The sequence below is a fragment of the Candoia aspera genome, chromosome 3, assembly GCF_035149785.1.
Source record: "Candoia aspera isolate rCanAsp1 chromosome 3, rCanAsp1.hap2, whole genome shotgun sequence".
In the NCBI taxonomy this organism is placed as follows: domain Eukaryota; kingdom Metazoa; phylum Chordata; class Lepidosauria; order Squamata; family Boidae; genus Candoia; species Candoia aspera.
Window position 1 is genome coordinate 43,108,266 of NC_086155.1, and position 23,308 is coordinate 43,131,573.

Genomic DNA, 23,308 nt, shown 5'->3' on the forward strand with positions numbered 1-23,308 from the left:
TAGCAACTGCATCAGTTAGCAACCTAGTTGCTGGTCCCAATTGTAGTTGCTAAATGAGGAGTACCTGTACCTAGTTTTAGGACTTGTGTGGAGAACAGATCTTTTAGGTCATATTCATGCAGAAATACTGAAAATTCAAAAGGGTTCACAAATTTTTAAGTACCACTGTAGCTTTGGAGTTGGACAGAAGTTTTACATTCGTCAATATTGCTTGTGTCTTTTAAATGCTGCAGTCTTCTCACATTTGGCGTGCTGTAAAATATATAAATAAAGCCATGTATGTCTTTGCAACATACATTTCGTGGATGCACTTATATAACGATTGTACATTTTAGTGACAATTCCAACTGAATGTCCAAATGTCCTTTCAAAGCAGCAAATAGTGTAAAGAAAATAATAACAGTGACTTGGTATGGATTATTTAAGTTGGATCTTAGCATTATTGGTGTGCACTGAGTTTTACAAAACAGGGCTCTGACCTAAATACATTGTTTGAATTACAAAACGTCAAAAGCTATTGAAGTTGCATAAGTCTGGAGAAGGTATGACTTTCTGACAGGACAGAAAAAAATAGTTAATGGCACAAAAGTACCTTGCCCAAGAGATGCATTGATTCAAATATTTGAATGCTCCTCATTCATGTTTGGTAACCTATTGCACTCAGTAATGTATTGGTCTGATGCCAAAACTTGTCAGCGTCCCCTCCCCAACCAGTCAAGGCAATTTTTAGTTAATTGTTAAGAGAATGGAATGCTAAACTTGGCAGCATGCAGTAATGACATCTCTCTGCCAAGACAATATTACTTCAGTGAACTGGAAAGGACAAGATGGTACAGAGATTTTTTTTTTAAAAATTCTAAAAGAAATTTCCTTGTGTTAACACTGAAATGTTTGCTAAATATTCCTGTTAACAGCTAGTGACATGATTTCCCTTTTACCATTTGCAGTTGTCTCAGAAAACACAATACGCAAACATAATCTTGATCTGTTCCCATTCATTAAGTGGGACTTGCATAGGACAAGGTATTGGTAGATTGTATTTTATATCTGGAAGTGGAAGGATTGGACTGAACAAGTAAGATAAGTCTATAAAACCCATGGTCAGCATAACATACCAAATATACTCAAAGATTCATAGCAATCACATTCAATTTTGTTTTGAGAATATGTAAGCCCTTATGTGGAATAAAACAGAAATCATAGTGAAATTAAGTAGAGAAAGTCCACTTCCCCAGATAACAGTGCAGATTGCTTGATCTTTGTTCTATAATGTTCCAAATTGGAATAAATCTATTGGAATCCTAATAGAACATCATAAAATTGCAATCTTTATCAATTTGTTAAATTCAATAAAATAGATATAAATTTTCTAACAGTTACCATATTCTTTTTTAAAAAGTATATAGCTCAGGCAAGAGTTATAATTTCACTATATAATGTTAATAAAACCATTAGACACCACCTTGAAGGATGACAGTATGTTTTGTACATCCTGTTTGCTGAAGTTGAAATTCTATATACGATTTATTTTGGGATTGAGTTAGTAATGCCAAATGCATTTGTGACTATTCTGAATGTTTTAGTGGAGAGGAAAAAAAATCAACCTCTGCCACCCCCTGATCTTTAAAGCATGGTATGTTAGTCACCTAGAATAGTGAATCTGTGATGAACTCATATATATTCCAAACCACATGCTAGAAAGAACAGCTTAATAGGCAGGAACATATTGGAGTCAACGCTGTGGGTTTCTCCTTTGAAGATATCACTAGCAAACTATGCAGAAGAACAACATGCCAAATGAAGGTGGTGCCTGCTAATGCTTATGAGACATCTTAAGAAAAAATACATACTTTTACAATTGGAAAAATGGGCAGGATGGTATCTTGTTAAAAGCTGGAGTGTAAGGAGGAACTTCCTTTTTGTTACTCCATTGATCTTCAGTTGATGGGAATGATTCATTTGGGCTGTATGGTAGAGAGAATGGAAGAAAGTGACAGAATGAAAGAAGAAAAAACATGGATATGTAATCAACTTTTTAAAGTAGTTCCATCTACTGTAGCTGGGTACCTTTTTTGCAAAAAAATATTGCTGAATGAAGGCAAAGCTGTATTTTCTAACCAACATTCTATTTATTTACAACCAGGCAAATGTCTGGATTCTCTCAGGCAAACAGGATAATGGGTTTGCTTTGGTCTGATCTCCACATTTGACATCTGCATATATTTTGTTTTTAGGCAAAAGGAACAGTGTTGTGTTTAATGAATATTCCCAATAGATCATTATTGGACTTTTTCAAATTTCTGTTTGATTCATATTTTAGGTTAGGTTAAAGTTTACTAGATTTTCGATAGATTTGATTGAGAAAAAGGTCATTCACTTTTGTTCTGTTAAGTCCCCTGCCTAAGTTAAGTAGTGACTCTGAGCAGCATACTATTGACCTTCTGTAAGGTGGGATAAAAAGATACGGAAGAAAAATGCCATCATTTAACATAATCAATAAAAATCATCTATATAAGACTTAGGCATGAAGCACAAACAGCAAAACAATTTACTTCAATAACTTGAGGGAGAAAAAAATCACAGTCAGACCCCATGGCCTGTTTAAATGGCCAGGCTTTAATTCTAGACACTTGGATTCACCCCCTTCAAGTTTATTAAAAGCATTCTAGTAGCATGTATTTGTTGAATAAGCCATAGCGTCCTAGTTTACATATAACACTATGACATAATGGAAACTACGATGCCCACAGACTCCCGAGAGAGAGTCCATAAAAGTGTCGGGGAGTCAGCAACCTGAAGTGCCAGGGCTGGAGGACTCCACCATGCCGGATAGGATCAGAGTCCTTGAGTCCAAAATCGAATCCATGGAGTACATGCTACGCTCCCTTTCAACTGCAGTGAGTGACCTGGTAAAGGTTGTTACTGGTCCGGGGGCAGCAGGAGGTCCCAGCATCCCACCTACTCCATCGCTGGCTTCGAGGGGAAGGGGCCGGGCACGGGACTTTTCCCCGGCTCTCCATGGTTCCCCTCCAGTGGTAGTTACCCTGGCTCATCCACCAGTTGGGGCACCTCCGAGTGGCAGGGTAGCTAAAGACTTTTCAGTGAAGTTTGATGGCGACTCCACAAACTTGTCATTCTTCCTTACCAACGCGACGAATTATATGCAACAATATGGACATTGTTTTACCTCGGAAGGGGCTAAAATCACGGCTATTGCCACAAAACTGAAGGGCAGAGCTGCTGACTGGTATGTACAGTTATCCGAATCAAGAGCCCCAGCGCTGGCTGCCTTCGATACCTTTCTAGCCATTTGAAACGGTATTTTGAGGATCCCCTTGCTAAGGAAAGGGCTAAAGATGCTCTGAAGGAACTGGTTCAGGGACAAAAGTTGGTTGCTGATTATGCCCTAGAATTCAAAGTTTTGGCAGGGAAAGTTCCTGAATGGTCGGAGGCTACCTTGATTGATAGATTTAAGGATGGCCTCAATTGGGAGGTGTTGCGGTGGGTGCTGTGCAGAGATGATCCAGATTCACTGCATGATTGGATCTGTCTGGCTGGGAAGGCTGAGCGTGCCCAGCACACCTTTATGCAAGCTACAAAAGGAGACAAGCCCCCCTCCATTGGGAAGGGGCCGAGGATGCGGTCTGACTCAAGCTGGGCTGAGGAAAGGCAACGCCGTTTCGCCTGGGGCCAGTGCATCAAGTGTGGCAAAGCGGGTCACTGCGCAGCGGAATGTCAAAGAGCTAAGATGGCGGATCGCCCCTCTAAACCAACCCAAAAGATACCACAAAAGGCACCTAACCCTCCTCGCCGGCTGGTGGGGGCGCTGGCGACCGCAGATGAAGAGGATGATGTATACCTTACAGGAGACGCTTTGGCCGCCCTGGAGCAGCCGGCGGGAAACGCCTTCCACCTGCCTTAAACAGCGCTGCTGGGCAGGTGGTGGAGAATGGGTGCGATACCAACATGGTGAGTGCTGATTGCCCCATCCTAGCTGTAAAGATCCAGTTGGCCTGCCGATCCAAGACCGTCGACGTCTGGGCTTTGATCGATTCAGGGTGTTCCAGATGTTTGATCCATCCCGACCTGGTCGCTGCTTTGGACTTGCCCTGCTTCCCTCTCCCAAAACCGCTGATTTTTCAGCAGCTCGATGGTTCCACGGTGGGAGGGGGTCCGGCCACTCAGTTTACTGGGGAGGTTACATTGCGAATGGGCATGCACATTGAACTGATCCAGTTCATAGTTACCCCAGTGGGCAATCCTTTGGTGGTTTTGAGGATTCCCTGGCTAACCGGGCACAACCCATACATCAATTGGAAAACCCTACTCTAACGTTTGAGGATGGGTTCTACCAGGCTCCTGTTGTGGGAAGATCCCTCACTTTGGCTGCAGGGAGGGCTGAAATTGTCAACCCTTGAGCTCCCACTCTTCCCATGGACAGGCCGCCAGCAAGGTACTCTGACTTTGCTGACGTCTTCGGGGAGGTGGAGGCTGACCAATTACCCCCCCATCGCAAGACTGACTGTGCCATTGAGCTTCTTCCAGACGTTCCCTTGCCCAAGCCGAAGATTTATCCTACGACCAAGGAAGAACTAGAGGCGTTGCGGGGAGTTCATTGATAAAAACCTGGCTAGGGGTTTCATTGAACCGGCAAACTCCCCGGTTGGGGCTCCCGTTTTATTCCGTGAGAAAAAGGATGGCACCCTAAGACTGTGCACGGACTATCGGGGGTTAAATTCCGCCTCACTTTTGAACAAATACCCTCTGCCTCTCGTAAAAGACATGTTAGCTCATTTGTCCACTGGTGGGATTTTTTCCAAGCTGGACCTTCGTGAAGCATACTATCGCATTTGCATCTGGGAGGGGGATGAATGGAAAATGGCTTTTAATTGCCCCTTGGGTTCGTTTCAATATACGGTTCTTCCTTTTGGCCTAGCAGGAGCCCCAGGGGTTTTCATGCAGCTGATCAATGAGGTGTTACATGAACATTTGTTTAAGGGGGGTTTGGTTTATTTGGATGATGTTTTCATCTATACCAAAACTGAGAAGGAGCATGAAAGGCTCGTTACACAGGTTCTCACCAAGCTCAGGAAAGCTAAGCTTTACGCTAAACTTTCTAAGTGTGAATTCCATAAGTCTCGCTTAGATTACTTGGGCTACAGGGTTTCTGACAAAGGCATTGAAATGGATTCTGTGAAGGTTCAGGCAGTTTTCAACTGGGAGCGCCCGCGCACCTGTCGCCAACTTCAAAGTTTTTTGGGGTTCGCTAACTTTTACAGGTCCTTTGTCCAGGGGTTCGCGGAGATTGCTCTGCCCCTGACCAAGGGGGTCGGGGAGATGCGCAAAGTAAAAAACCTGGGGGCCGTGCTCAATTGGACTCCTGCCTGTCAGGCTGCCTTTGATCAATTGAAAACCCTTTTTACAGCGGAGCCCATTTTATCCCACCCTGACTCTGAATGGCCTTTTGTTGTTCAGGTTGATGCATCTGATTTTTCTATTGGAGCTATTTTGTTGCAAAGAGATTCTGCTGGGCTTTTAAAGCCTTGTGCGTATCTCTCCTGAAAGTTTTCTGAAACGGAGAGGCGCTGGCATGTTTGGGAAAAGGAGGCTTTTGAGGTTAAGGCTGCGTTGGAGGCTTGGCGTCACCTTTTGGAGGGGGCTACTTGCCCTTTTGAGGTTTGGACGGATCACCGCAACCTAGAGGCACTCCGCACGCCCAGGCGTCTCAGCCCAAAGCAGATACACTGGGCTCAGTTTTTTAGCCGTTTTAATTTCCAACTTAAGTTTATCCCAGGGAAAAAGAATTTTTTGGCTGATGCACTTTCCCAATTGCCACAAGACGTGGAGCCTATCTCCGATGTTATTGGGACTGTGCTAACAGAGCCACAATTAGGTTTGGTCGCTGTCACCCAGAGCCGCGCTCGGGGGCAGCCTCCCCCCCCCTCGCAAACGGCTCCGGTACAACGCTCTCGTGCCCGCAGGCAACCGCAAATGCCTGGTGGGTTGCATGCAGATTTTGTCTCAGCTTTGAAATCTGATCCCTGGCTCCTGGCTAACCCTGACAAGGTTTCGCTTGAGCACGACCTGGCTTGGGTGGGGGGGCGTTTATACATGCCTGACTCTCAACGAGCTACAATACTTGCCCATTCTCATGACAGCAAGCAAGCTGGTCATTTTGGTTTTCTCAAATCCCTCCATTTGCTTCGGCAACAATTTTGGTGGCCCTCATTGAGAAAGGATGTCAAGGCTTATGTCGCTTCCTGCCCTGTCTGTGCTATGGCTAAGCGACCGTCAGGTAAACCTCAGGGGCTTTTGCAGCCTGTGGCTGACCCTTCTCGCCCTTGGGAAGAAATCACCATGGATTTTATTGTTGACTTGCCCCCCAGTCAAAAGAAAACTGTCATTTGGGTGGTCAAAGACTATTTTTCTAAGCAGGCCCATTTTGTTCCCTGTGCGTCCATTCCATTGGCACAGCAGCTGGCAAAACTCTTTTTGGTGCACGTGTACCACCCCCATGGCTGCCCCTCTCGTTTGGTGACCGATAGGGGCACACAATTTACCTCACGATTTTGGTGGGCTTTTTTGAAGCTCATTGGCACCAAACAGGCATTGTCAACCTCTTGGCATCCCCAGACTGACAGATCTACTGAGGTCCTTAATGCCACCCTGGAACAATTTCTTAGATCTTACATCAATTATCACCAGGATGACTGGGTTGATTTGCTCCCTTTTGCTGAGGTCACTTACAATAATGAGGTGCACCAAAGCACTGGTCAAAACCCCTTTCGGGTTGTTTCGGGTCGGGATTTTGTTCCCATCCCTGAGTTTCCCCAACCTCCTGCCCCGGCTGTGGCGGCCTGTGATTGGGGTTCTAAGCTCGCTGATTCCTGGCCCGTCATTAAGACCGCTCTCAAGGAAGTTCAGGCTTCCTGTAAGCTCCATGCTGACAGGCATCGGCGCTAACAACCGTCTTTTCGCGTTGGGGACTTGGTCTATCTCTCTACCAGATTTATCAAGTCTCCTCAGCCTTCCAAGAAGCTGGCCCCTAAGTTTATTGGCCCCTTTCCTGTTACTGCTGTTGTGAATCCTGTCACTGTCTGTTTGGATCTGCCTCATAATTTGAAGCGTTTGCACCCTGTTTTTCACTGCAGCTTGCCCAAGCCTGCCCATGACTCCTCTCGTTGGCATCCACGGCCTCCTCCCCCTCCGCCTGTCATGATTGATGGCCAGCAGCACTTTGAGGTCAAGGAGATTCTCAACTCTCACAGGCTTCGGAGGTCTCTTCAATATTTAGTTCGCTGGAAGCATTTTCCCCATCCTGAATGGGTCGCTGCGCACGATGTCCTGGCTTCTGATTTGATCCACGATTTTCATGTTGCCTATCCTTCTAAGCCTTCTGCATAATTTTTGTTGGGGGGGCAGTATGTCATGGTCACCATTGCGATATTCGCTCCATCATAACGGTTCGCATGCCAGAGTGTTGATGCATGTTCCTGGCTGGGAGGGTGCTGCTGATAAACCTTGTATGGGGAGATGTGTGGGGCTGTGCCAGGAAGGAATGTGTTTGGGTTATCTCTTAAATGTCAAGGTCTTTTTGCTCGTCGATCAGCAGAGCTCGTTAGGAGCACCTGGGAATGTGGGATTGTTCTGTATGCAAGGGGGGGGGGTCGTTGTTGGAAACGGAGCTATTTAGTTTGAGTTTAGGCGCGCTTTTCTCATTCTCAGCTTTCTCTCTGTTTGCACTTTATTCTAAATAAAACCAGACCTTAAACCTAGATTTGGAGTCTGAGCATTTTATTTGAGTAAGGCAATCATTACAGCATGTTTCCAAAGCCCCATAAGATGACAACATTTAATAGAAGGGGACCTGGAGTGTACCCCCTCTGCTGGAATGTACCAGGAGGGCAGAAACAACTGGTGACAAGCCCTCCCTCAGATATGCAGGCCTATTGCCATACAGAGCTTCATAGGTAATAACCTGCACCTTGAATTGCACTTGGAAGCTGACTGGCAATCAATGCAGCCTGTGTAGCAGTGGTGACACATGGGCATACCAAAAGGTGCCATTACTGCTCACACCACTGTATTTTGAATCAGCTGTAACTTCTGGGTGTTCTTCAAGAGCAGCCTGATGGAGAGCACATTGCAATAATCCAATTGGGAGGTAACCATGGTATGAGTAACTGTCTGAAGGGCCTCCCAATTGAGGAAAGCATGCAACTGGCGCACAAGATGAACGTAAGGAAAGGCCCACCTGGCCACAGCTGCCACTTGCTCTTTGATCTTCAAGTTGAGTCAACTCCATTTAACATGTCCAAAACATCTGGAGATTACAGATTGCCTATTCTGTAGAGAATAAAGCACTATGTATCAGTGGTTATGATTTATTATTTATTGACTGGATTCAAATTATTTTTTTTTACCAAAAAAGCCACAGATATGAATATAAATACTTGCACTTTTTCCATCTTCCTGTGCCAGGTAAATAGGATTGGATCCATGCACATTTATTGCTAACTTAGATCTACTGACATCAATGGAACTTAAGTTATGATTAATATAATATACTTTAATGGATTTTACCACATGTAGATTTAACCTTTCATGGTTTCCTTTTTGTTCTACCCCTTGCTCCCAAAATTGGGGGAAAAAAATTTCACCTATTTCCTGCATTTCCCACTCAGCCCTAAGCAACATTTTAGTTCCAAATCATTTAACCTTAATAACACTCAGTTTTTAAGAAATGTTCAGCTGTTTTGCTTCATTTCTGGGTGCTACAGTTTAGAACAGAAAAAAAAAATGTGGTTAGCCAAGAACTCTGTAATCCTGCCTCCCCTTCCTTTAGGAAACAGCTGGAATGAAGAGCTTAGGGGAGGAGTCAGCTTCAGGGTGGAGAGAAGAAAGACAAAGGAGGAATTTACCTGTCTAGGTAAGTCAGTGGGAGGTCAAGAACAGAACAGAGGAGGTGGTATAGCCTGTTTGATGTGTTAGTGAATAGCAGAGTACGTGGAATTGTTTTCGTTTCCCAGTGAAGGTGAGTTAAACTCTAACTAAACTATGTTTGCTTAAAAGGATAAGGAGCATTACTAGATTTATTTGTTCATTCTTGGTTTTATTCTCACTTATACCTTTGAGTTGCTACTAAACGATTGTGGAAAGGCTAACTTCTCCTTATGAATGTAAGTCATACCCAGTACTACAAACTTTTCTTTACAGAAACTAGAGATAATTGTGCTGATAGCATTACGAGAACAATTCTTACTGCATTAAGCTGATTCCCGTCTCTAGAACTACATACTGTATACGGAATAACTAAGACTTTCTTATGCTTACTACTCAAAATTACAAAACAATGGAAATCACTTCTATACTAAGAAGAACAGGTATTAGTTTAAAAAAGATGGAGCTGAGTAGAAAGGCTTTTTTGCTATAAAATAGCTATTTATTGTATCAGCAATAGCAAACAAAGGTTATATTAATTCAGCTGTAATTAGAAGAGATTTGACTGAATTTATTTTTAACATGGCATGAGGGAGGAAATTTACAATTTGTAAGTTGAATGTAATTAAACAAGTGGAACTGTGAATGATTTTAATTAGATATTAGATATTTGGGACTGTGCAGATATGCAGCTGTAATTGGGTGATGATTAGAGACATGTCTTTTGTGCGTATAGGGTCAAAAGACTTGTGCATACATGTTGGAACTCTGTCTTGTTCTGGGGTGGTTCAGCAAACATGAAATACAATTCAGCAGTATAGATGCACTCAAAAGTCTATTCTCAGCTTTCATTCTATTTCAGGGACAGGCAAAAAATTTTTTAGTAGGTATTGTAGTGAGAAGGGAAATGATGCGAATGGGCAGAGTTGCATAGGATTTACCATTTTTCTCAGTATTTTGGAAATTATATTCTTAACTGTTGTTCAGTGTCTTTTAGAATGTATGTGTCTTTTGTGCTTCAAAATAGCAAGAAACCATGTGACTGAAATTCAGTGCAGAAGGTGTTCTAAGGGACTTCATGGGACTTCAAGTGGACTATACAATAAAGTATAGGAGGATTCTTGGTGTTTGTCTTCTTGCATGCTAAATTCTAGCAAAATGAGATATTTCTGACACTAGATGTTGTATTATTACAGACTACATATAAGCAAAATAATGTAATCAAGAGATGCTGACTTCATAATAATGACTCAAATTATTGGGAAGTATAGCAGAAGGGTAGTTGATGGTAGAACAGCCTTCTACAACTTACTGCAGAATGAGCTGAATATAGTCTTTTTAACTTGGATTGCCAACTTTTTATTTTTTTTAACACACAATAAAAATAAGAGTGATATCAAGCTGCTGCTGGCTATGTTCATTTGGGTGGGTCAGAAATAAGGCAGGTCTCTGACTGATTTGCTTAGCTAATTATTAGAAACCATTATTGGAGGAACAAGGCTTAATTACTCATATGAGCTTCCAACTTCCTATGAAAGAATTGTTGATAATTTAAATTATTGGTAAACTTTTTCTTTAATTTGCTTAAATTTCAATACAGTTGGTGTTGGTGATAAAGTTGGTATTTCACTAGGAACTATAGAAACATAGATTTAAATGTTCATTCAGGGATATCTTCAAGGAAAGATTGGATATAAGCATTCAAATTAAATTGAATGGCAAATAAATAAGTGAAAATTTGAGGACAACTGCCACACTTACTGCCATCTTATAGTTCTGCAATTAGTATATAAATCTATTTCTCCAAATATATCTAAGCTTGCATTTAGTTTCACTAGAGATTATGAATATATTTATGAAACCTTTTGGTGATTATTTTATTGTTCTTTTTCTACATTACTAATGTTTCATTCTGTAGGACACTGAGCCATCATTAATAAAGCAATTTGTTTAAAAATCTGCAATAAAATGGTTTGCTGTAAAACAAGCTAATTCTAATTATAAAAGTTTGAATGTATAGCTGCACAACAATTAAAAGCAAATTTATATAAAAGGCAACTCTGCAAATGTCTTATGTTAAAATAAAATGGCATGGAGGATAAACGATAGTTCCATGAGTGATAGGATTTCCTCAGGTGATATGATATGTCTCCTATGGCTCTGCTTTACAATTCACTATTTAAAAATGTTAGCCCATGTATGAAGGTCACATGAGAAGGACTGATAACACTTCCCTCCTTCGGTTAGCTCACGTATGTAGTGTTGATACCTTAAGTGTGGGCACACCTAGTTTCATTTCCTCAAATATGTATCCAGAAAAAAAATTACAGCTGTGTCCTGTGTTCACAGTTTGATACTCTGAGACCAAGTATTCAAGGATATTAGTTAATATTTAATACAGTATATCTGATTTTAGAGCTATAAATAACTACTTTTGTTAACTCAGAATTCTGTGCCGTTCAAATTTCTTTACAAGTGAAACTGATTTTTATAACCTTGCCACCATAATAATGCCATGTCTTGCACATGTTAGAGAAAATTGCAATCAAACTATCACACTCTTTTCTAAGGCATATTTCTGTTTGGATAGAGCAATCCTATTAGCTGGTTATAGCACTATGATAGCAAGCTGTCTGATCTCTCCAAATACCCTGCTGGTAAGAAGGACCTGTTGGGGTGGGAGCCTGAAGTAACAATATTAAATTCACCCTCCCTTTCTTTTTTCTGGAGAAATAATCTCTCCCATTCAGGGTCTGATAAGGTAGGCAGCAGCAAATACTCAGCAGAATAAAGGGGTCACACTAAGAGTCAGCTAGATCTACAGTAGTTATCTCTCATCTTTCTTTTGAAAACTCCTAAGGATCTTTAAGCAATTAAGTGAAGTGGAATGAATTTAATTAAGCAGAGGAATAGTGCCACACTAACAGTCCATTAAAGTTAAGTGTAGTCACACATATTCAATGCACTGAAAACAAGGGTGTGGCCTTTGTCACACCCTGCAGCCTGCTGCCCTAACCTTTGAGCTTCACTGTTCTTAAAAAAGGGAATTTGAACTCAGAATTTTTCTCAAACATAGCTTGTTCAGACACTGGACTTTGACCTCTCCATAAAACTCAGTCTTGAAAAAGCTGTTTAGAGTTGTTGGTATTTGGAGCAAATCAAATCTTTTTGGGAGACAGAACAACTCAGTACAGAAAGCAATTTGGATCCACAGCAACTATACATGGCACTAAAAATGCAGACTTGGGTGACCCACAGATTCAAAAGCATTATTTGGATGCAAATATTTTTATTCTGGCAATTGAATGACACAAACCCCATTGCAGAGAAAAATAAAACGAGGCAAGCCAATTTAAGATCCTGAGTTCAAAGTGTGTGTGCAAGCCTGCACTATGGCTATTTCAGAGAAAAGAATTATACTCAGTTGCTTCTTTTACTCTTCATTTCTCTGCTGTATCTTATTAAAACTTTTTTTTAAAAAAAACTAAGCTCTGGAAAAGGAAGATTAGAGCTCACTTTATACTGTTGTATTCATTCATGATCTGCACAGGCGTTGCACCACTAGGTTGCTCTATCTATGTCTTACTTGTGGTTGTGTATGCTTTAGAAGGACACGATAGAGATTTTTACAATAAACAAATGATAAAGAAACTCTATCTTTGCAATCAGCTCTAGGAACCAGTTGTCATGAAGTTAATGGAGTGCAAGAAAGCGTTCTGCATCAAGACCCTGCAGGAATACTAGTCTGTATATATTAAAAAGTTATTCTGAACTTATGCACTGAAACTGAATACCTGATAAATACAATAAAGGAAAGGAGGCCAAAGGCATTCTTAAGTAAACAAGGACTATGCCAGGAAGTGTTCAAGTCACAGTAGTGAAGACAGGATCTCTTTGCTGGCCTGGTTAACTTGATGGAAAGAAGCTTTTAGTAGTCATCACCCCCATCCTCATAACATACTAACTTGTTCCCAGTACGTAATGGGAAAGCATTTAGGCCAACTCTGTAGCTTGTCAAAATGTTTGTTCCATATAGAAGTGTGATGGATGGATGGGAACTTTCAGTCTTCAATGCTTCCCAATCTGACTCCTGTCATGCCTCCTTTAAGAGTTTGAGGAAAGATTTTAGAGAGGAAAAAACACTTATGGTCACCCAGGATACAATTCAAGAGCTTTACCTTTACACATTTAGAGTTTTAAGTGTGAGATGACTGTTTTACCGATCAAATTCATTGTAATTATACTGTGTGGTGAGTTCACATTATTTTGGAGTACTTCCTAACACAAAGGCTTTGTAAATCTACAAAGTCATCTCTGCTTCCTTCCTTCCAGTTAATGATAGTATTCTGTATCACTGATGATCAAGATAGAGAATATTCAGTTATGAGAGTCATGGTTTCGTATTACATTAAGGCAAATGTAAGGTGTTCATAAATCATCCATAAATAAACACAAACACTGAAATTTGCTCCTGAATATTACAGAGGTATTTGTGATTTGTGATTCTGAATTACCAAAGAAGGATCATGAAGGTTCAAAGACAGCACAGATCTACAAAAATTGAGGGATATCTCAATTTTTTAGTTTATTGAAGTTTAAAATTTTGAAATGCAGGGAATGGTTTTAATTGGGCTTCGAGGCAAAATGCTATGGGAAGCGATGTTGAACTAATGTAATATAGCATAGTTCAATGTTTATTAATTATCATTCCCAGAAGCAAAAATACTAAAAAAAAAAAAAGCTTGGTAGAGTCTGTGGGTGCTTGAAAGGTGGAATGTTGGGTGTGTATATGCAAAATGCTTGTTGTTCATATCCTTCTGCCATTAGGTGCTCTACCTTCTATCTCTATTGCAATTCAGAAAAACACACAACAGCCTTAAACAGCTTTTTTTTCCTCATTATAACCCCTATGCTGGGCCTCTTCCCCTTGGTATGGTTAGAACTAGGGATGTACCGTATGTAATTTTCGTAACAATTTTACCCCACCCCAACATGATGGGAATAAGTCTCCTTTTGAAAAACAGGTCCCCAACCTGTACAAACAGCTGTAATTCCTGCATGAAATAAAATGTTTTTGGTAGTTCCTTTATTAATGAAAAATGAAAGTTGGATATGTTTTTTGTCTGTTTTTGTACAGAGTGACAGGATCCCATTTTTTAAATTCTGTATTATGTTTTTATTTTTTATTATATTGTGAGCCACCCAGAGTTGATTTGGAGTTGGCCAGTGCCTAAACTGAATTAAAAAGAAAACAAAACAAAAAACTACACCCACATATTTTGAAGATGCCTAATGCAAAAACCCTGCACTTTTAAAAAAAGATCTGGTACCTTACATAACACTATAATTCTTGAGATTTCATTCTGTTCTCTGAAACAGAAACACAGTTAAAGCCATTTGTTGATTTCCAATTATACTCGATAGGGCAGGAGGCAAAGAGATCTGGATTTCTGAACTAAAGTTAAGATGAGGGTGGGCAGGCTCCAAATCAATCTAAACTAATGTTATGGTTGACACACTCTTCTCTAAATCTAAATTATCTGTGTCTGGCCTTTTCATACATTAGAGATCCAAAACTGATGGCAAGTTGTGTTACTCAACTTCTCTATTGTAACTATTGAATGTTGTAACCCAAGACAAGTAACTTGATCGGACAGCTGCCTGTCTATGACAAGAGGAATCGGGATTAGTATTGATAAAGATGCTGTGTTGAACCTGGACCTAGGCAGCCACTTGTAAATCAGGACTGGCAGGTATTTAGCACCTTTGAATAGCTGCCAAGACCTTGACATGGTGTTCTATTGGGACCTAACCTGTGCTCTCTTTTATAGATTTTTCCATGCTGGTGCTAGACCTATCACATTCTGGAACCTTATGGGAAATTTAGGATGGCAACTAGATTCAGCCATTCAGCCTTCCTCAGAGTTTTGCTAGTGTATTATGTGAAAATTGAATATTAGCAGATAGCCTCCAAAGGTTCCTGCTTTTCAAGGAAGTGACAACAGGTGCCTTGGGGATAAAATATATTAATTTCTTTATATTCTGTTACATAATTTTCAGTCCAGACAAATCTACTAAAATAAGGGAAAGCATACTGTCATGACACAGTGATTAGGGACAGTGATGGACAGGTTTAAGTTGTTGTTGTTTTTGCTGTTGTTAATATATATTACAATAATTAATAAATTATTATTCTTATTATTTTATTATATCATTATTAATATATTTAACAATAAATAATAAATTATTATTAATAATATTGTATTATTATTATTGTGCCTTTTTATATATAACTCAAGGTGGCAAACATACCTAATGTTCCTGCCTCCTATTTTCCCCACAACAATACCCCTGTGAGGGGTTAAATTCCATTCAAGCACAAAGTTTACCAAGTGCCCTGAGATGAATGACTAGCTCTCAACCAGATTTACTCAAAGTAAAAGAGGATACTACATATATCCTGCCTAAGGTCCTTCAAAGAAAATTGGGATATAAATAAAATTTTCCTAACTGGTAATGCAGGAGGTGCAGGGTCAGGATTATTATAAAGAGGATTCTCCTTAGCAAAAGGCCCGGTCTGACTCTGTTGTTGTTTTAGACCCTGATGGAGTCTAGTCTGAATTTTCTCTTGCCATTAAGTCTAGCATTTCTCTATATGGCAACATTCTAGTCTTTCAAGCATAATATTTTAGAATTTCCTCTTCGTAATCTGGACTGCAATTCATTTCACTCCTCACTAATCCCCTGGTTTATTTGTAGTGTGTGTAGAATGAAAGACACCTCTTTCCTCCAAGAAAAATTACATGCTATTCACAATAGAAAGATGGCACTATCTAGATGACCCCAGTTTAAAAGGCTTCTGTTGTTAAAAGTGGCTGCATTGTGTGTTTCCCTGTCTCTTTAAGGCATTCTCCTTCTGTAAGGAATGTTAAGTATGTACCAGGTAAACACACACCCTGGCCTCTGCCCTAAGTAAATAGGTACATTACCTATGACTGCTGACAACTTTGAATTAGTTAATGCTAATCTTCATTTCTTCAGTATTGTTAGCGAATAGGTATTATAACTATTATTTAATAAAGCAATACATTCTTATGAGAGACCACTCTCATGTTCCTTGCCTATGGTTTTATGTGGGAAAAAACCCATTGTCTTCACAAAGCAAAATAAAATGTGCTTCTCTTATACATTTTTCCATTTAACAATGACCTTCAGTCATCTTGGAGAAGTAAACAATAATTAAAGATTTTCACCGCACTGATTAAGACTTAGCACCTGACTGACCCTGGCTCAGAGGCTAAGCAGAGTCAAATCTGGTTAGTACTTGGTTGGGAGACCACCAGCAAATACCAGGGCTATGAGCTGAACTGGGAAATCATGAAATATCTTGGAAGAATTGCTTCCATGGTTTTTCCAAGAAAACCGCATCAGCATGCTTATGAAGTGCCCAGGGTTGAACTCTCCTTGGAAACTTTATCTTTACAGCAATGAAATCGGGTCAAAGTCTATAGCAGTATTCATTAACCTGGTGCCCTTTGGACATAATCCTCAGACAGCATGGCCAACTGTTCATAAAAAGATAAGGGATTGGTCATGCCTATTGGAAGTTGTGGGAAATGGCTTACAATTTTCAACATACCTGGAGAGCACCAGGTTTGGAATAGCTAATGGATAGTTTGGAATATTGGTCCTGGTTAATGGCTTTTGAATGACTAGATCTTCTGTTTTGACTGAGACCACTAAAATCTCCCTTCCTCTCTCTTTGTAGCTGTTGCAGATGCAGATACTGATTATATCCAGTAATGTGCTAAAAAGTGAAACTTGCTTCAAAGATTGCTGGTGAGGCAGTTTCATGTGGATCTTCCTCAGCAGTCCAAAGGAAGTTATTTCTTCCATGACTGACTTGTTTCTGAACTGAAACTGCTCCCAGACACTGAAACTGCATCCGGGAGATGTAATAACCTTTAATATGGTATTTTGAAATATTGCTAGAATCAGACTATATTTTGGAAAAAATAGAGCCAGAGTGCATGAAAGAGTAAGCTACTGCCTTCTGTGATTTGATGATGTCTCAATTTCTCCAGGTGATTTATAATTTAGCAATGACAAGAATGGAGTTGCCATACATTTATATGTTATTTTGTGGGGTGGTGTTCAAATTTAGGGAATGAAATGCTTAAAAATTTACCTGTGTGGAAATACGTAACATATATGATAAACTCCTTTTATCAAAGAAATACGCTTACAAATACTGGGTACTGCTGCATTCTAACCTCCATATCTGACTTCACAGGGTAGTATTACATCTAATAGTAAAATTGTAGAAAATAATGTTTAGATGATTTTGCAAATACCTTCAACATTTGAGAATAGAGATATTGAAATGGTGGATAACTTCTGCCTTTTAGGATTGATTACCAACAGTAAAGGAGCCAAAAATCAAGAAATACACTGAAGACTAGCACTTGGTAGCAATGAAGCCTTGGAAAGTTATTCAGATGCCGTGACCTAGAAAGATGAGAGTCATGCAAGCCATGGTTTTCCTTATGACACTCTATGGAAGCAAAAGTTGGACTTCGAAGAAGGATAGAAAGAGTATTAATGCCTTTGAACTTTGTTGTTGGTTGACTCCTAAGAATACCATGTATAGCCAAGAAAGCAATCAAATGGATCATAGAACAAATTAATTCAGAGTTATCACTTGAGGCACAAATGATCAGTCTCAAATTGTCATATTCTGAACACATAATGTGAAGGCCTAGCTCTCTTGAGAAATCTATAATGTTGGGAAAGGTGGAAGAAAAGTTAAGAAGATGGCTAGCAGAAAGGTGGGTAGATTCAATTACAGTGGTGATTGGAAGACATGAAGGACCAGGTCAGGGACAGATCATACTGGAGAAGGTGTATCTGTGTGGTTGCTAAGAGTGGACACTAATTTTATGGTGCATAATGACCTTCAACACACCATATGAATGAGGTTTGTAGGAGTAAATGCTTTCAAGTTAAGGAAATCTTTATTAATTATATAATCATGATGAAGAGAACATACCCATAATTCCAGAGAATTTCAGTGGTGTGAATTTGGACACCATGGTATACATAGTTATGAGCAGCTGCAAGAAGAAAACAGGCATTGTATAAATGTATTCAGTAAGTATTTTTTTAAAAAAAGTTATCCAAAAATGAAGATTTTTTGTAAAAAATAAAGCATTTAATATTTTTTAACCTTGTCCTGAATATGTTTTGAAATTGCAGAATATTTATGATTTTGTTTTCTTTCTATCCCAGGGCTCTTGAATCATATGAATTGCTCTCTTTTCTAACTTGATATGCCTAAAAAGGATTTATGGGTAGGGATAGCTGAGCCAGATCCCACACCAATTGTTGACAGTGCAAGCAGCTGTGACAGTGTGATCAGCAACAACTCCAGTTCTTCGGAAATGGTATCATTTTATTGATTTATGTATTAATTTTGAAAATTTGTGTGCTACCTAATCCTTTAATGGCAGTGGGCAACTTTATTTATTTATTTATTTTTCTATCCCACCTTTATTATTTTTATGAATAACTCAAAGCAGCGAACATACCTAATACTCCTTCCTCCTCCTCTTTTCCCCACAACAACCACCCTGTGAGGTGAGTTGGGCTGAGAGAGAGTGACTGGCCCAAGGTCACTCAGCCAGCTTTCATGCCTAAGGCGGGACTAGAACTCTCAATCTCCTGGTTTCTAGCCCATTGAAATAATACTTACCTGTAACATATATCTATCAAAAGGTCAATAATATTTTTAAAGTGGACATTTCTTGGATATTTTAAACATGGACTAAGAATTGGAATAACCAATAATGCCCCATCAATGGATTCATATCCTTAAAAATGTTAAAATAGTATCTACAGACCTGTGATTAAAGATGATTCATGAAAAAAAATGTATTTAGGGAGTATTGGACTCCCCAAAGAATGTATTTGAAAGGATGGATATCACATTTTCTATGTTGGAGATGTAAAAAATTTGAGGGTTCACTGACCCATATGATATGGTCATGTGATCATTTGATATCTTTTTGGAATAATGTGTTAAAGTATATAAGTAGATTTATGGGAAAATCTTTAAATGTTAGAGATGTTAATGCGATGTTAAACTGCATGCCAAAAGTTTGGAATCTGACTGTTTATCAGGAATTAAACCGCCCAGAGTCCCTCCAGTCAGAGGAGATGGGTGGTGACAAATTTGATAAATAAATAAATAAATAATGGTTGTATTGAGCATGGGGGAGGGGGGAGGGGCTAAAAGGATCATACTGAGAAATTAGAAAAGTAATATTATTCCAGATGTTAAGGAATGACTGTCAGAAATATGTGATGTACTGTATCTGTTGGTGCTTTCTTACAATCCTGTATTAAAATTAAAATTAATGAGTTGTATATAAATGTGGGGTTTTTGTTTATTGTTGACCCTCAGATGTAATTTCTGAATCAGTTTCAACTACAGAACTGAACCAATCTAGATCAAACCAGAATTGACACTTAATCATTTTGTTTCAATCAATTTGTAGTTTGTCTAATTGAAATATTTTCAGCAATGGTGGTGGCAGGAAATAAACAAACAAAAATAAATAAAGTTCTGTTTTGACAAAAGGTTAGAGGTTTTATTGACCTTGGTTAGAAAGATTGGGAAATGTTTCTCAGGAATTGCCTAGGTAGGTTTGAATGGAAGACAAGAAATGAAATTCACTGTTCTTAACAGCAAGCTTTTATGACTCCTTCTTTGCTCAGGAGTTTTTTGTTCTTTGTTTTTGTCTTGAAGAGCGACAGTGGCTATGATTATCTGTCAGTGGAAGAAAAAGAATGTCTTATGTTTCTTGAAGAAACATTACATTCTTTAGACACTGAAGCAGACAGTGGAATTTCTGTTGATGAGGCCGAAGCTGTTGAGCCTTCCAAACTTCCAAGGACATGGCCTACAAGAGATGTTCCCAAAGGTAAGTTTGTGAATTGTTCTGTAAGTGATTTGCAGTGGGAATACTTTGGCTGAACAGTAATTCTTGGCTCAGTGTAAGCAGTTTTGAGGAAACAAGATACAGGTTTAGTTTCCTGTTAGTAGAAACATTCCTTCTGTATTATAGAACTGTACATACAAACCCTCAATATTAAGTATGAATAAGGTCACAAAATAGTTGATCTTCTTAGTCTGCCATCCAGAGTATCTGAAAAGGCTCTAATATAGTACAAATGATCTTGAATAATGTCTTTAGTTCTGATAATTTACAAAATAAAATGCATTGAGATAAAATTATATGTTGATTTAACATGTAAAGAATTAAGTTTCAGGAAGCAGATTCTTTAGTCAAAATTCACATCATCAAAATAAGGCAGGTTACACTCTTTAGCTCTTCACTCAAAAATATCTAATCTGTCTAATCAGACCTGGTTCTCATTTTTTAAAAATATGCTTAATATACACCTGGAAAATTTGCAATAGCTTTTTTATACAGTTGCACTTTGAACATATATTCCTGCATAAAGATGGTATTCTATGACTGAACAATATAAGCACTTGAATTTGCTCTAGTAAACCAGCATTTGTATAGTTTCTCTCAGCTACATCTCTCTGAGGAAATGTTCAAGCTCTTGGAGAATGTGTTCAAACTCACTCATCTCTTATTCATGTTTTATTATTTCATTGAAAGATTATCAAATTAATGTAATGATTGTGCAATATCAGAATGAATATTTGCTTCTGTTCCTCCTTAGCTTACATTTCCTCTGCTGACCACTTTCCTTCCTCTTGTTTGGGTACCACTTTTCTCCTTGCTCAAAAAATAAGATATATTACTTATTATCTTCTCTTTCTCCCACCCTTATTTTTTCATTGTTGCAGAACTGAATCCTGAATATCTTGGAAAGCATAAGCAAACTGACACAAAAGCCAACACATCTCTGTCTGGTTCAATACCTGCTGTCACCTTAAGTCCAGGCCATCACAGCCTTCCAAAAAATATTACTGCAAAAAATACTGTCCAGGCTTCCAAGATCTTTGTTGCTGAAGCAGCAGAGACTAATGCTGATGATCTAAAAACTCTTTCTCAATTACATCCAACTTCATGGGGGTCTTCTAAGCATGGGACATTGGACATACCGAATAAGCTGCCTGAGATAAGTACTCAGGGAAGGGTCCCTGAGTTGGAATCAGTAGTAATTCCACCCCCTGAACCATTCCAAGACCAGAGGCAGAGCCATCTCATAATAGGACATGACCCAATGCTTACTGATTCTTGGAGACATGCTGAAAGTGGGGCAACATCTCATTATGAATTTAAGAGGAACCGAGGTATAATGGAAGACTATGAGGCAAGAGCTCTCCAGCAAGAACTCTCACCAGAGGCAGTGGAGACAGCAACTGGAAAGGAATCCTTTTTGAAATCTTTCTCTCCTAAATGTAACAAGAAAAGTTCTGAACAAATTATTAGTCATCAAGAAACTGATCATAAACATATACTGGAAGAATCTCAATTAGATTCCAGTTTCAAGCAAGGCCCTCCTACTGCCCCAAAGCCCAGAAAATTGCCCCCCAATATCATCCTCAAAACCAGCAAAAGTAATGTTGTGTCACTCAATGTAGATCCAATCCATAAGATAAAAGTATCACTGCCATCCAGTGGGAGGCCTAGAGCTGCAACTGGTGACTTTTCCATGGAGAAATCATATGCCCTCCAAAAAGAACAAGGGAGGGCAAGGAGGGAGGCTCTTGCAAAACTGGGACTCCCTTTGGATAGTGAGATAAATCCAGATGACCAAGTGATCAAAACTTCTATTTACTCAAAACCAAGAGAGACTTCCTGCACTGGCAGTAGGGAAAATTTAAACATGGATGACATTACCCTTAATAAGAAATCTGTCCAGCAATCTGACCAAATTGATGGCAAAGAAGTTCAACCAACTGAGATCAGCATCCCAAGTGTCAAACAGGCAAATTTCAAATCCAACACACTGGAACGATCAGGTGTGGGTCTGAGTAGTTACATCTCTTCCGGAAGTGAGGGACAGAACTTTAAGAACAACAAAACATCTTTTCTCAACAAGATCACTCCAAATTTTCTCAGGAATAACCGGATGCGCCCAGCTTCTCTTGGCACGGGAAAAGACTTTGTTGATCTGAAGGAAAACAAACTACATAATGTTGAGCAGGACAAAAATTATGAGCGAAGATCTTACCCACTTCAGCACCCCTCCAAGCTTCCTAGGCCACCATGTGTTAGTGTAAAAATCACCCCTAAAGGGGCCACAGAAGAGCACAGAAGGGAAGCGTTAAAAAAGCTTGGCCTGTTGAAGGAATAAACTGAATAATAGCTGGCATAATGCATAAACTGTATGTTCAGTTTTGGTTAATATACTCACTTGCATACTTTTCTCTCTTCTTCATCCAAATGGAGAAATTGAAGCTTACATTATGTCTATCAAGATTTTGTCTTACGTGTGGTTATTGATGGGTGGATTAGCATCTGGATCAAAAGTTTCCTTCCATTCTGCCATTTACTGTACAGTACACTTCCCATCAACTAAGAAGTCCTCCATTCTACCTGTATAGAATGCATTTCTGTAAATATGTGCAAAGATATGAGTGTTGTAATGTGTAAATATGTAACTGTATGTGGTAAGTATGTTTGATCAGAAGGGATAATCTAAGCTTTTAGTGTAACTGCATGGGGCAAACCATGACCTTTGGAACTATTGTACAGACTTGTATCATGACAATAGCGGTATGGCTAGAAATCTTTAGTCAATATTGAGTTGCAATAATAGTATATTTGTTCCCTTTTAAATGACTGTGCCTGATATAACTTCTCACATACAGTGAAACCAGCAAAAACAGTATGACTGGTATATGTAGATCATTCAGTGTCTGCTTAATAAATGAATAAAGAATACATTGGATATAAATGTGAAAAATGAAGAATTTGACAATTCATCTATAATTTGGCTTCAAATTCTGGATTAACAATTGATAAAATATAGATGCTAGAAGTAAAGTTGATTTGATCCACTTTAGTTTGCTGCACCTATTTTATATGAATCAATTATTGCCATATTCCAATTTAAAATCATGCAGCTGTATAGAATGGAAGTATGTGTGCATGCTTTTAAAAGATTGAGTAATAAACTTTTACATGGAAAAAGGTTCGGCTTCTATCTGGTTAGTAAAATATCTTCTTGCAAGAATGAAATACAAATATGTCAGGGGATATAAGCTACAAAAATCTTAGTATAAAGCTTTGTAACTCAACCTTTCCTTTTCCTATGAAAGTGGTGGCAGTTATGTTAAAAGACTAAGATTAAATATTAGATATCCTGCAACGGAATTGCCGTA

The 23,308-nt window shown here is 39.2% G+C and overlaps 1 protein-coding gene across 3 annotated transcripts; it reads left to right on the plus strand.

The window, feature by feature from the left end:
* The first annotated feature begins 8,922 nt into the window (after positions 1-8,922).
* On the plus strand, positions 8,923-23,118 carry C3H1orf116 (chromosome 3 C1orf116 homolog). 3 transcript variants are annotated; one of them, XM_063297467.1, is made up of 4 exons: positions 8,923-9,034; positions 18,229-18,383; positions 19,748-19,922; positions 20,822-23,118. In XM_063297467.1, the coding sequence occupies exons 2-4, from the start codon at positions 18,270-18,272 to the stop codon at positions 22,276-22,278; spliced, it is 1,746 nt and encodes a 581-aa protein (XP_063153537.1). In that variant the 5' UTR covers positions 8,923-9,034; positions 18,229-18,269; the 3' UTR covers positions 22,279-23,118. The 3 variants fall into 3 exon arrangements, with proteins under 3 accessions (XP_063153537.1, XP_063153540.1, XP_063153538.1); XM_063297470.1 differs by lacking the exon at positions 8,923-9,034 and adding an exon at positions 9,158-9,179; XM_063297468.1 differs by lacking the exon at positions 8,923-9,034 and adding an exon at positions 16,968-17,024.
* The last annotated feature ends 190 nt before the right edge of the window (positions 23,119-23,308 follow it).